This window comes from Boleophthalmus pectinirostris, unplaced genomic scaffold, assembly GCF_026225935.1.
Source record: "Boleophthalmus pectinirostris isolate CB_2022bp ecotype Guang Dong unplaced genomic scaffold, ASM2622593v1 HiC_scaffold_19, whole genome shotgun sequence".
In the NCBI taxonomy this organism is placed as follows: domain Eukaryota; kingdom Metazoa; phylum Chordata; class Actinopteri; order Gobiiformes; family Gobiidae; genus Boleophthalmus; species Boleophthalmus pectinirostris.
In genome coordinates this window covers 35,729,022-35,744,151 of record NW_026571140.1, presented here as the reverse complement: position 1 = coordinate 35,744,151, position 15,130 = coordinate 35,729,022, and the positions used below count along the sequence as shown (strand labels likewise).

The following is a 15,130-nucleotide window of genomic DNA, read 5'->3' as shown; positions in this document are numbered from 1 at the left end:
TATTAACTGTATTGAGCACCAGTCTACGGCTCTCGATCGGCCCTCTGCTTTGTCTGTGGTTAGATATGTGGCCCTTGATGAAAAAAGTTTGGTTACCCCTGGTTTAATGCCATACTGTGAAACATTCCAGACAAAGTAATAACATCTCCCTTGACAACCCCCCTGAACATCTATACAAACTTTTTCAAAACAATATTTGGTTATGTTATTAAAGAAGGACTAAATACTTTTGTGGTGTAGTGTCCGCCGCATAGAGATGTTATTGCTTTATCTGGAATGTTCCACAGTATGCCATTAAATGTTTCCGGTTTCAGTTCTTTCAGTGTTTTTTTTTTTATACAAGCATTTTTCCTGAGATCTGACCTGTAACTTGGTCACCCGTTTTTCTTAATGCCCTACTGTGGAAAATCTCCAGGTAGTGTCAGATCCTTCACTAAAAAAGTTACAGTGCACAGTTATAGGATCTAAATAAAAAGAAATCAAATAAAAAATTAATAATATGATTAAACCACTGAATGTACCATGCTATTCTTCAATTTGAAAATCAATATTTTAATCAGGTATGAAATAATTTATCAATAGTTTGGGGAAAAAAACACTTTTGGGTCTAGTTTAGTTTAGTTTATAAAGGTCCTGTGGGTTCATAATAACAAACTATTAGGGCTGTTGCCATAGTGATTAACAGTTCAAAACAAAATGTGGCATGAAACAGGAAGCAGAAACCAATGAACTGACCCAGATGAATTGCAAAATAGATTGATGCTTTTAACATTTTCAAACCTGAATTATAACAGGGCAAATACAATGAGTCCATGTAGCTCCAGCGACCGCAGTCCACAGGTTGAAAATAATAAAATGAAATAACTACCTAACGAAAATAAAATGTCCAGAAAAGTCCTTGTGTTGACATTATATACAGGAGGTCAGAGGTCAAATGTCGATGGCTCCTTTGGATTTGAACTTCTTGGCCGATCTTTCACTCGCTCGCTGCTCGATCCTGCTCCCGTAAATGTGAGACACGAAGCCGTTCACCTCGATCTCGAACACACTGTGCCTCTTCGGGATCACTGAGAAAGAAAACAAATAATTTATACTTATATGATGCCAACTGGAGACACTGCTCCGTCTGAAGCTCTGTTACTCAAGATAGATTTTAATATGTGCTTTGTTTTTTGCAAAATCCAAACAGAAGGAACTCACAAATGAAATTACAGTCACATAGCTAGAATTACCCAATAGTTTTTCAGTTAGTCTCTCACCTTTTGGTTGAAAATCAAACTCCAAAACAGGACCATGAAAAATCATATTAACCACAGGCTCCTGGAAATGTGCTGTTTAAATCCATTTTGTATTTTCTCGTGAGTTTTCAAATCATCTTAATGAATGAAGTTTGTTTGCTTGTTCACATTTTACCAAACAAAACATTTTCTGTTTGTATTGGATACCACCACAAAAGGATTAGGCTGAATCAACTTGTTTATGTGAGTCAATCCTAAGTCTAAAAAACTTATCGGGCTGTGTTTGCTAATGTGTATGTTGTATCACCATGATAACTGCTGAACATTCTTCCATAGACATGCATGCAGAACACCCCTTGCATGATGTCACTGCAAAGTATCAATAATAAAAGGTATTTTCATTAATAAAAAGACAATACTGGCAGATGTACCGGTTATTTAACAGTTGTTATATAATAATAGTTTTATTTATTTTCACTTTTATCAGCCACTTTTGTTTCTAAATGTTACAAAACCACACAGTTGCACTTCTGGTTAAGTGGTGATCCCTTTAAACGGAGAACTTGAGAAAAGTTTCACTGCTAATATATGTAAGTACTTTGATTTGTGTAAAATTTTCAATGTTCATGTGACCAACAAGTCAGTAAAGCACAGATTCACTAGGAGGTTTTAAAACGGCTTTGTAGACCATTGTTTCCCAAAGACTGGGCCGTGACCCTTAGGTGGGTCGCAAGAGATTTGTTTTGGGGTTGCCTTGTCACGATTTGCATGTAGGTCTGTAATAGTGAGTTTTAGTGAATCACAAAGACACTATGGATCTGTGACCTTATTGTCATTCTGGATGAGCATTTCGTTAGAATCTCCTGTCCTCAGTAGGGCCAGTGTTTCTATGCTTATTCCTTTCACTACTACATAAATGTGTGAATTGGGATTTTCTATGCTCACAAAAAGGAAGTGCAGAAACAGACTGAATTCTGTATTTGATCTGCTGCTGGACTGTCCTCCTGCACCCCGGACTCAAACACGCTACAATAACACAGTCAGGGCCATGTTTTGTATCATTTCTAATCTTTTTGTAATTATTTTATTGACTATTTTGTTCCAATATTGCTACTTCAATTGAATGTTGAAAAAGAAAAAGAAATGGACTACATTTAATGAGCAAATAGGCGACTTATGAATCCTATTATTGCTGATTAAATGATTGTTTTTCATTGTTTAAAACTTGAGTAATACTAATTGTTTAGAGAGACACAATCACTCATTCATTAATGTTCAATAATGCTCAAATCCACCTTTATTTTGTGATTTACAAACAATGTCTATTGACTTGAGTTGTGAAGGTTTGTGACTTTTAAAATATGGGTCCCTACAAAAAAGGTTTGGGAAACACTGATATATTTGTCATCAAGATCAGTAACAATTGTGAAAACACCCTCATTCATTACTATACTGTCAGTTTAATACACAATAAACTAGACAAATAATCTCTTTGTTGTACTACTTGCATGAACAATGACAAAGACAGAGCACCTGCACGATGTCACAACAGAACACACAAGTTATGAAAGACCAAAACAACAGACTGACACAGAGCTTAAACCCTTTTCCTGTCAGTCTGGCACAGTCTGAAACACGTTCTCTTTGCTCTAAGCTCCGTCTGCCCCTTTCACCTTCGCATGATTGACAGGAGACAGTCTGTCCTGAGGATGGTGCAACGAGTTAAAACTGCCTCATAACATTTGTATTATTTACTCCCTCCTTGTCCTGTCCATCGTTTAAATTAGACACCACCTCCTTTCACAACTTAATAACGTCTTCACATGCAACTCACTGTAAACTTGTAATTATCTGTGTTTAAATATTAAAGAAAACTCTAGGATCATAGATAATTGTATAGTCAATATATAACTAAAGCAATTAAAGATAAAATTATGCAAATATATGTGTTTTTTATGTTTTACGTGTTGAGTGCCAAACCTTTTAATTCGTCTTTCTTGGTGATGATTTTGAAAACGTGCTTGAATTCTTGAATCAAAATCCCGGTCAGGCCGACGTACGAGGCGCATTTGGAGCGAACCACTGTAAAATAAAATAAAAAAGAATGAGAGAGAGATCAAACTGGCTGTGTGAACCATTTAAGTTAAAGGTGCATTGTGTAACTTTATGGATTTGTCTGGAATGTTTCACAGTACGGTGTTAAAGCTTTTAATCTTCGCGAAGACCAAACCAGACCAGATTATAGGTCAGATCTGTGGAGAAATAACCCCCGCTCACAGTCACAATAAGCACTAAAACCACCTGGCATTGAATAAATGTAAGGTAGAGCTGTTTAAAGTCACACTGTGGAACATTCCAGGCAGAGCAATGATCACAGAAACAAGCAGGTGACAGGCTCCCAACCAAAAAGTTACACAATGAACCTTTTAATATTCAAATTTTGACATTTTAGAAATAAAAAACAATGATTAAATAACTGTTCTACAAGCACATTATCATTACAAAACAAGTTTCAAATGCAACAATAAAGAAAAGTACCTACGTAATCCAAATAATTACAGTATGCACAATTCAAGTCAATTAAGTATCAGATTGTTACGAAACAATAATGAGATAATGAGACTGTTGGATAATTTTCCAGTCCTTTCCACAGATTTCTGTTTCAAAACCATTCACAGAAATATCTTGAGTATCCACCCAGCACAGGAACAGGAACACCAATAAAAACGCTGATACACAAACTTGTGTATTACAGATCTCACACACCCAGTGATGAGGAAAGAGGGTATTGCATAATTTAAAACCCAAATAAGGCTATAATAGAAATTTTTAAAAATGTGTGTAAAAAAATCTGACTTTGCAGTTTTGATTTAAAGGTGCACTGCGTAATTTTTCAGGTTGGGGGTCTGCTACCCTGGAGATGCCAATGCTTTGCCAGTAATGTTCCACCATATTGTATTAAACAGGATATACAAGATGCATTTATTCAGTTATACGTGTTTTTATTACCCCAAAACACCTTTAAAACATGCACTGTGGCTATGAGTGGGGTCACTTATTCACACAGGGTTCCCACTCTTTTTCACTGACAAATTTTCAAAACTTTTCCATGACTTTTTCATGACCTAAAGTGAATTTTCCATGACTTTACGGCTCACTACATGTGCAGAATTGACTTTTAAGGATAAATATGAAATGTTAACCCTTTCCACTCACCTTATGGTTTGGTATTTTAGTTTTTTAACATTCAAAATAATGTCAGTGCATTTATTTTCATGTCTTCTAAACAAAAGGTGCATATGTTCATAATAGCCAAATGAGAACTTAACAGAACGCTGTAGTTGCCTGAAAGAAATACTAAAGTTCCATGACTTATCCAAAACTTTCATTGAATTTTCAAAATCCATGACTTTTCCAGGATTTCCATGACTGTGGGAACCCTGTTTACAGACCTCACCTGTAAACTGGCCTGGTGGCATCTCCAGTTTATTTCTATGGAGATTGAAAAGTTTAATGCCATAACTTAGAATATTTGAGGTAAAGCAATAGCATCTCCATGGAGACAAGTAACTGGCGGACCCTCTACCAGAGAAGTTACACAGTGCACCTTTAAGTCTTCTGTCAGATGGACGAATGTAAAGTGTATTAATTATATTTATACGACCAGTTTTACAGCAGCTTTTCCTTATTTGGACACAACTAAAAGTGCGTGTGGCAGATTAGACAGCTCATTTCACTAAAACATATTAAATGTCATTATGTTAATAATTATGTGATAATGAATAATGACTGGATTACTTAACACTCTTTCCTTAAGTGATTCAATCATTTTATTTCCTGGTTGGACAGGGGCAGGTGATATGACGGTTACCTAGCAACCATAAGGTAAACAAGGGCAAAAATTGGTCTAAATGGTTATGATTGGACTAATTAAAATAAATAAATGATGTCTTTTTTGTTACATGAAGGTTTAAACTGTCAGAAAAATGTGTTCCTTGTGCATAAATAGGCTCTGTGCACGACAGGGAGTTTTGCTGAGTCATGTTAAAATGAATAAGATAAAGATAAGGCATTATTGGGCAGTGAGCTGAGAGATGTTTGAGTCTCAATGCTAACGTCAGTGCACACATCATGGTAAATATTGAAACACCACCACAAATTTAAGTATTCTACGTATAAAAATAATTGGTCATGCTTTACTTTAATTTTATTATGTTGTTTATTTTATATTTTACATTTTCAATAAAAGTGACCGCTTGGAGACCATGAAAGTATAATAAAATCTGTAAGTTGAACCCAAAATGGCGTTGCATTTTTTTCAGTGGCCTGTGCTCTTTGATAGCCTGATTCATCAGCCAGTTTCACTGTGGAAACCGTCTGACCTCACAGCATTAGGATTCGTTTGCTTGACAGTAGGTGGGTACTTTTTTAATTTAACTAATCGCAGCTATTTGTTCGTGATGTATGCAATGCTCCTCTAACGGAGCTAATTGGTATATTAAGCTTTTCCCAAATCCCGTAGGAAGAAGGGCAATAATGTCTTTCCCCTTGATAAAATTCACCAAACATTCCCTTTGTTCCGACTTTAAATCCTTGATCTCTGGAATCATTGCCAACAAACCGTCTAGTGCATTCCAATTCCTGACCTAGTCGCTGGAGAGAAATGAAATTGAGCGGAGGCACTAGGTGGAGCCAGCCTGGGTAGCTCTTTGGTACATGGGCCCAAAAATAATTTTCCCTTCCTCATTACTTCCTCGGTACAAGCGAGCTCCTCCCACCTGTGTGACATCTGTAACGTTCACGGTGTGGTGTGTTTGGACCAATCAGAGGACTAGCTGCTATTGCAAAGCCAGAGCGGGGTCAAAACTAACTTTTAGGCGCTTTGAAGGTTTAAACATTTTTATTATTTTTGTTGTAAAAAGAATCCCTACAAAATCCGACCTTTGTGAAAGTTGTCGATGCCTCATCAGCCAAACACGGGCAGTTTGAATTCCCAAAAATGCCTTGCACTCTATTATGGAATCAATTTTGAGTCATATATAGTCATATTCAAAGAATGTTTTTAAAACATCGAGCAAAAAATTATAAATTAAAATACCAAAAAAAAAAAATTATAATCAAGCAAACAAAATAAAATATATAAGATTGCTAGTAAATTATTTGTGTAATTGAGTAAAATATCTGTTTTTGCCTGATGGGAGAATTCTTTCTGGGCTGGAGCTCCCGGGAGCAGCCAGTAGTTGGTCTCGAAGTGGGACAATGATTCCCCTCTTATCCAGTTCTTATAATAGATCCATGTTTGAGACACAGTGAGCTCTCTAGTGTGCTACCGAGCCAAGCGTCCCTGCAATTTACATGGAAATTCTAGAGTTGATGACAGTAGGGGACTCTGTTTTAGGACTCAGCACAACTTCCTGTATTTTTGTACATTGTCAACTTTTTTTTCTCCACAAACTGCCACTTAATTGATGAAATTATGATAAATATACAACACGGGACAGATACTATACCATCAAACTATGTAATAATTAGAAAAACATGAAAACCTTTTAACAGTAAATCCTCACCTTTAATAATGGCACCATGGAAATCTGCCTTTAAAAGTTTCCCCTGAACCAACTGTGGATTACTGCAAAAACATGACAGACTCTATTAGCACAAAACAAAGAAAAGAATTAACACACAAAAGGAGCTTTGTGTTAACATGTGAAATCTCAATAGACCAGTTTGTACAGGTAATTTATTGATCCAACATAAACAGAGAACTCTATAATTAAAAACAGGCTCACGGGAGTTACAAGTCAAATCTATGGAGAGGGAAGGCTGCTCATAGTAAGATATTTTGGCACCTGGAATTTTACAAAACTATAAAAAACAAACACTTACGTTGTCGGCTGCAGACCGTTGCACAGGTCAATGATGTACTGCTTCCAGAGTTCATGAAGAGGAAGGAACAGCTCATATCTACAAGAAATAAACAGATATTTTGGTAAAAGTTACTACTAAAAATAAAAATACTTAAACGTAATTCAGAGTTTGGTCATTTTTGCAATCATATTTTCTCAATATCTGTTTAAATAACCATTATCCTACTAATATGCACATTCTATTTTACGGGTGAAGTGCAGTTTTTTTCTGTACGGTGGGTGAGTGGCTCAAGCTTCACAGCAAGAAGCTCCTGGGTTCAATTTCTGTGTGAAATTTGCATGTTCTCTCTGTGTCTGAATGGGTTTCCTCTGGGCACTCTGTTTCCTCCATCAACCCAAAACGTGCACAATAGGACAAATCCTGACCTAAGGTAGTCCTGACCAAGACCAGCAACAAGATCTGGAGCTGGGTCCCCAGCGTGGCACTGTGTCTGAGGAGATGCCCCAGCAGCACTGAAGGATGGGTCAAATGCAGAGGATAAATTTCCCTATGGCGACAATAAAATCCAGCTTTGTCTAACCATAACTTTTACTTCTGGGTTAGTTATCAATGTGTAATAATTAGAAGCACACAGAGCGCAGAGGTCAAAGTGCTGCTTTTACAAGTTATAATACAGCGACAAATCTACAAGAATAAAGTTTAGAAGCCCAGATTGAAGTAGAGACTGAACACTAATTCTAAAAGCTCTCACCCCTCTGGACTAATCACGGGTCCTAATGTAACTGTTTAGTGCATGTGCAGTGAGGCGTACTTCTGATGCTCGGGTTTAATGGTGAAGATCTTCATGTCCCGCTTCTGTTTGGCATTGAGTCCTTTGGCTTTCTTGTTCTTGGGTTTGTCTTTCTTGGAGCGGGCGAATCCCATTATCAGAGATTTATGTTTGAGGATGTCGTCCACGTCAGACTTCGAATTCTCCTTTAAACTCTTCTTCAGGAACGAGCGCGTGAACGCAGCGGCTTTGGACTTCACTAGAGGCTGGCAAAAGAAAGTAAATGGTAAATGGTCATATTTTTTACCGTGCCTTTCCACTTTCAAAGCATTCAAAGCACTTTATTATGGTTTTTAAACATGAAAATAGAGATATTTTAGTATTCAGAGCAAGTACAGCAGGCTCTATATAGGGTCCATTTTAGAATTTTCCCCAGAACACATGATTCAAATTACTACAAACTCTATTACTATAAACTTCACTACATAAATAAATGGAAAGATAATATCAACAGAAATGATTTTAGACTTCCACAGCTTTACAACTAACCCATAATGAAGCAGTGTTGTGTTCACTGACCTTCACGCCGAGCGCTCCAGTCAGCTCCTGAGGGATCGGATCATTCACTGCTGCCTCTGACAATAAAATAATAAAATACATTTTATTTTCTGTGAGTCACTTATTAAAAGTCTGTCATGAAATACTAAAACTGGCTTTTATTTTGTTTTTGAATAGAAAAGGTAAAATCGCAAATTGAGGTTTGAGGAAAAATACATTAACTTGTTACCAGCCACTTTTTCTTATCAGAACTAAAAGTTTAATTACTTGAGACAGAACATTGGAAATAATTACTGATCACAGTGTAACTCCTCTTTGCACAGGGACAGTCTGAGCTTGAGGTGTGGGTGTTGGTGTAAAACAGACATGAACTCATAACAGCTCAAAATTAAAGTTACAGTGAGAAACCCTGCAGGTACAGAGAGAACCACTGGACCAAACCTCAAATCAGGTCTGACAGGCTGAGTGCACAGCGCCGACAGAAACAAAACATGATGCAACCATTGTTTTCAAGAAGCACAAAGGCTCAATCATCTCTCACAATGTCAAATGTATGTGTGTGAATTAGGGACGGGTCATGACATATTGTTGGCAGGGCTCAACGATGTGAGAAAAAACATACCGTTGGAATTAGCATTATTATTACTGAAACAAATTGTAATCTGTTCAAAGTTCACATTTTAAGCACTTTAAAAGAATTGACAGAGAGAGACTGAAATATGAACTGTCACTACAACTATTAAAAACTAGTCAAATCTTGTTGTTTGTGAAGGAATTTATGGTACTTTTTTCGTAAATTGAAGCCTTTGTTATTTGATAATAATTACAAATCCGTTCAAATTGGCTTTTTAATATAATTGTAGTTCATCTTGGTGGTGATATTCTGTGATTTATATGGGGAGGAATCCTGTGACCAATTATATGTGACCAGCTTTATCAAATCAAACTTTCTGAATAATAATAATAATAAAATATTAGAAACAATGGTGAATATCAATCTGTAATCTGCAGAACCACACCTCTGTCCTCATGTGACGTTTTTATTTCTTACAAAATAATACAAAACTAACAATGGGGCCGAGGGAGGAGAAGTCATCGACTGTATATGCAAATAAAAACACTGCGGTTTGAAAAAATAAACACAATAAAACACGAGTGTTCAGAGTTTACTATAGGGCCGCACCATATGAGAAAAAGATGTGATAGTCGATGGTGCAATGATAAAAGCAGATTACTTCATTTCAAAACAAAAGCTTAACAAAGAGAAAAATAAAACTGAGACTAATGTAGGACTCAGTAAGGAAAACCATGAATACAATCTGCTTTTTTGTCCATTTTACTTTCTAAAAACACTTCTGTAAAATAGAGAAATTTGTGTTGCAGCGATATATTTATTTTCTTGCAATTCTACATCTTGTATCGAAACTGGATACTCATCTGAGCAGGTATCAATACTAGAAAAAAATCACATTTACAGAACAAAAATGAGCCTTTCCTGAATATCTTTAGAGTGATCTTGAGCTGTATCAGAACAAATATAAGAGCACAAAGACTTGTATTCGCCCATGGACCACTCTGGAACCTACCTGCAAAACTGAGGGATTACACAGATATAAAACCACACGGGAATATAAAAGAAAGTACAACGATTTAATGTTGAGTATCGTGTCTATTCCTTAGTTCTGAAATTGAGTTTAAAATTTTAGTATCACTTGTGTCTAAACAAACAAATCATCACTGAAATAATCTTTAATTGAAGGCGTAAAGATGATACAGGGCTGCAACTATGGATTATTTTCTTCTCGATTAATCTAAAGCCACATTTTTTGATTAATCGACTAATCTATTGACTATTTTTTCTCTAATGCATTAATTAAATTATAACTTTATATGACTATATAGAGCGATTTGCTCCAAATATTCTATAAAGATTCATCTTGTTGTTTTTATTAGACTAATAAAAAGTGTATTTTGTCTTTTTGTGTACATTGCGGCTTATGTTACTGTGTCATGTAAGACAGTTATATGGTTCAAGAATAGACTGTACAAACATAATAATAATAATAGAATAGCTTCAAATCCTGTATAATTTAAAACTCGACATAAAAAAAAAAAAAAAGTTATACATGTATATTTATTTTTAGTTGTCCATATAATTTTGTATAATTATACCTTATATTACACCAGCCTCTTACTATTTTTGCTACTTATTTTGAATTTATATATTTTTGCTCTTTGTTATTATATTTATTGTGACATGTGAGCTACTGTGTCCAAATAATTTCCCTTGTGGATCAATAAAATTAAAGTCTAAGTATAATTCTGTCACCTTAACATTAAACTGAGACTGGAAACTGTTAAATTTAGTGGAAAATGTATTGTTGCTACAATGCATGACTACATGAGGGTCTAATTGCTAATCTCTTCCATATGAGTGTATTGCTTTGAACATTACACAGGCAATCCATGTTAAAACCACAAAGAGCTCAAAACTGTTGTGTAATTTCCTTTCTGTGTGAATAAAACTAAGAAATAGTTATATATATATATGGTGGTTTGTGACAAAGCAAGTTAAATGCAGGTTATGCTTTCCTAATACAACACTGTAATAGCATTTCTGCAAACTGGTATTAAAGACTTAGTGTTAATATTTAGATTTTATTTAAAGGTTCTGTCTTATGTCAACTTGGCTCTGGAGAGTTTTAAGTCATGTTATAAAGTTATTACCTGCTCAAAAACATATCTGGAATTGTGTTTTGATTAATTCGAGTTGAGCTCACCTTTTGTTATTATTCTGTCTATGTTTATAAAGCTCAAAATGCTCTGTTCCACCTTGTGATGTCATGAAAGGAGTAGTTTTCAAGTGAACATCTACCTTTTAATTTTTGTTCAGTAAAGATTGATGATTCCAGGACTGAAATTATAAAAAAATTTTCAAGTTAAGTGAAAGTGTACAGAGTTTAAAAACACAATAGAGCACGTCCGGTATTACCAAATTACATCACAAGGTGGAACAAAGTGTCTTCAGTTTGAGAGAACAACTCGACGCAGGGTTTGTGTTAAATGTTAAATGTGGTAAATGAAACAAAACACAACTCCAGGTCTGTTTTAGATAAGAAAACAACATTATAATAGATCAGGAAATAGTGTAATCTGTTTCCTTTTGTTTGCACTTTCCTCTGAATCTTCTCACCAAAAAAATCCCCAAAACAAAACTTCCTCTTTCATTACATCCTTAAAGGCACATTACATAACTTTTCTGGGGGAGGGTGTGTTGCCTGAATGTCTCCATGGTGACGGAGAAGTGAAATAACATTTGACTTATCTATCGTAAGCAACAACAACATCCCGACGGCGCCACCAGACCTTTGTTAAGTCTCACGGTTTAGATTGAAGTTTTGTTTTGTTTTTTCATGGTGTTTTTGAACAATACAAACACCTGTAACCAAATATATTAAAGAAAGAAAGAGGTTTATTGCCATACTGTGGAACATCTCAGGCAAAGCAATAACATACATATTGGAAGAAATAGCTAGGGAGGACTGAATATGTGTACTGGGACACTTCATTCAAACAGTACTCCGGTCAGAGAGTAGAAATGGACACAGTAACATATTTTTGGAGCTTTAATGTCCTGTTTTCAAACTATTTATCTGGTTATATGTTATTATGTTCTTTTTTCAGACTAAGAGTTTGTTTTCATACCTGACTGTTTCGACTGCTCACTAGCGCTCTTCCTCAGAGTGGTCACGTGATGTTGCTGTGACGTGTCTGGTCATCTGATTTATACAGGTTTTGGCGCTGTCTTCCTACCAGAGGAGGCAGGACGACAGCGCCATCTGCAGTCCGACTTCCTCAGGACAGTATCCCAGGTGTGTGAGAGTAAAAAAGCCCGCTCGTCCCGGTTTATAGTCACAGACACATCACAGCAACATCACATGACCACTCTGAGGAAGACCTCTAGTGAGCAGTCAAAACTATCAGGTATGAAACAAAACTCTTGGTCTGAAAAAAGAACCTAATAACATAAAATATCGGAAGACCAAATGAACCTCATTGGACTTTTTATCTGGTTGTTTGATTTCGTCTGAACTATCCTTTCATCTGATAATCTCTGTCATAGACGCAGACTTAGATGGGTTAAAGGTAGGGATGGGCATGATTAGTCGACTAATCGATAACTGATCATTAAGCATTTCGTCAATTATGTTCATTTCTAATTCGACAAACTGAATGTAGGTTTATGTGCGTAGATATGAAGCTGTGTCTGACACAAACACTGGAGTTGCAGCCTCAGTCCCACATTTGGGCTCTGGTACCTCCTTGGAGACACTGTACCACTCAGTGAGTGTGTTTACATGCACATCTGTTTCCCGGTTTCGTCATGGTGCACGTTTACGCAGTATCCCGGTTACTGCAACATAAAGAGCTGCGATAAATCTGCACACGTACAATCTTTGAAAACATCGCGACACCCAGAACAGACTCACCTTCAACACATATATTCCACTGAGATTGTGTCATTTAGTCTGACAGTCCGATAATAATGATGATACTTATTATTTAAAAACGTTAATGATTACTCGAAAATCAATCATTAATTCTCCCGACGATCAATTAATAAAATTTCATTGAATGCCCATCCCTAGTTAAAGGTAAAGATCTGAAGCTGCAGCAGTTAGGCCACAGGTAACAGCGTCACCATGGTAACAGAGACAGTGTTACCGTGGTGCTCTCAAGGACCCCTGGAGCTGCCCATGAATGCCTGATCTAAATAAACAAAACTATACCTGTTACTGAACTAAAAGTCACTGAAACAAGCAGATGATAGACCCGCCCACACCACCAGAAAAGTTGCATAATGTGCCTTTAAATCTACACTCTGGTCTTCAAAGCTCCCTCCTCTGTACCATTTATTTACTGTCGTCCAGGTAGAATCCATGACAAAGGAGAAGTCCAATTTGTCAACCGGACACACGTTTGTTTGTTTTATTTATTTTATTTAATATATATTTATTTATTATTATTAATTAATTTATTTATTTTAATAAAAAGTGTACTTATTAATTTTTATATATATAAAAAAAAACAAAAAAAAAACAAACACTTGCTCAGCTCATTGAATCTCTCCTTTGCCGTATTTTTTAAGTTTCTCCTTATATTCCCTGTCCTTCCTCTATTATTATTATCGTCTAGATTTTGAAAAGAATCTAAGAATAAATTACAGCACTTGTACAACATTTCAGATTTTAATTTTAGGCAGTTTTGAGGAAATATGCAGTGCTAAACTTAGCTAACCACCACAATATTGGTAACTTTTAGGCATTATAAAGTTCACTCACCATTCATTTTGTGTTTATTCCGTGCTCTTGAATTCAGCTACACCCCGAATAATTATTATCTGATTATTATTGTCGAGATGCAACAAAAATGCAGAGGTTTTACAGCAAATGCTACGGTTTGTTTACATGTTACAAACCCATGCTGGTTCTGCAAACACTTCCGGGTTCCTTCTTCTGTGGTTCACCGCAGGTTCGTGCATCACTGTTGCCCCCTAGTGGATTAAACAGCACATGTCTCAAACGCAGACTGAATCAAGAGTGTGCTGTTCATGGGCTCAAATGTAAAACTGTACAAACATACATCATCATCATAATAACAATAATGAAGATAATAAATTAATAATAATGTTCTCAAGTAAAAAGCACTATTACACTAAAAACTAAATCTACACAGTTACAAGAACTTAGGCTTTGACAAACTTTATTGATCCTCAAGGGAAATTACTTGGACAGCAGTAGCTTCACATTATGATGTAATATAATAAGAAAAAGCAAAAGTGGTAATGTTAAATCAAAAGAGTAGCAAAAACAAAAAAGACTGGTGTCAAATATGGCATAATTATATGTACCAGAGGTGGGTAGTACTATTTAGTAGTTCATATTTTTAGTAAATTTTCTTTTAATTGAGTAACTTTTTAAAGAAATTTTACTTTTCAGAGTACTTTTCTAGCAACATACTTGAACTCCTACTTGAGTAATATTTTTATTGAAAAAACAGTACTCTTACTTAAGTAAAAGTTGTTACACGTCCCACTGTAAGTCTAGAAGTGACAAAAGCTTCATGTTAACAATGTGAAATGGTTTGAACATTTGTGTTTCTCGCACTGCTCCTTCAGATGTGATTTAGTTTGCTTCATGTTTGTGTCTATCCTTTGAAAATACCAGATTTTGTGCATAATTTAATGATTTGGCCTTCAAAATTATAAATAAGATGTTACGTCCTGATGGACAGTCTTTAAGTCACTCTTACTTGAGTAATACTATTTTGAAGCAACTGACTTTAGTACAGTTTTTGGCTACTTTATCACCTCTGTGTTGAACAAATAAAATATAGTAAATACAGAATATATCTCAAGAGGAACAGTGCAAAGACAAAATAATGATTTGACACGACATAGGATTATCTATTACATAACAGTGAGTTGTTGCACAGTTGTATAAGAGTGAGTTGTGAGTTGTAGCCTGGGAATTTAATTATTTCTATACAAGTGTATCACTGTGCTGCCTGAAAAAATAATTTACATCCATCCATCCATTTTCTTCAAACTATCTAGTACAAGCCTAAGTACAAGCCTAGTGTAAATTATTGTAAATATTTTTTTCTCATATTTGTGTCTATCCTACCAGATTAAGTG

At 35.6% G+C, this 15,130-nt stretch overlaps 1 protein-coding gene across 1 annotated transcript; it reads right to left on the bottom strand.

The window, feature by feature from the left end:
- Positions 1-528: 528 nt before the first annotated feature.
- On the bottom strand, positions 529-12,187 carry pop4 (POP4 homolog, ribonuclease P/MRP subunit; the record flags this gene model as incomplete). Its single annotated transcript, XM_055154944.1, has 7 exons — positions 529-1,067; positions 3,219-3,320; positions 6,806-6,867; positions 7,125-7,202; positions 7,918-8,141; positions 8,455-8,510; positions 12,139-12,187. Coding segments are annotated over 7 exons (708 nt in total), but the record flags the coding sequence as incomplete, so codon positions are not given.
- Positions 12,188-15,130: the final 2,943 nt, after the last annotated feature.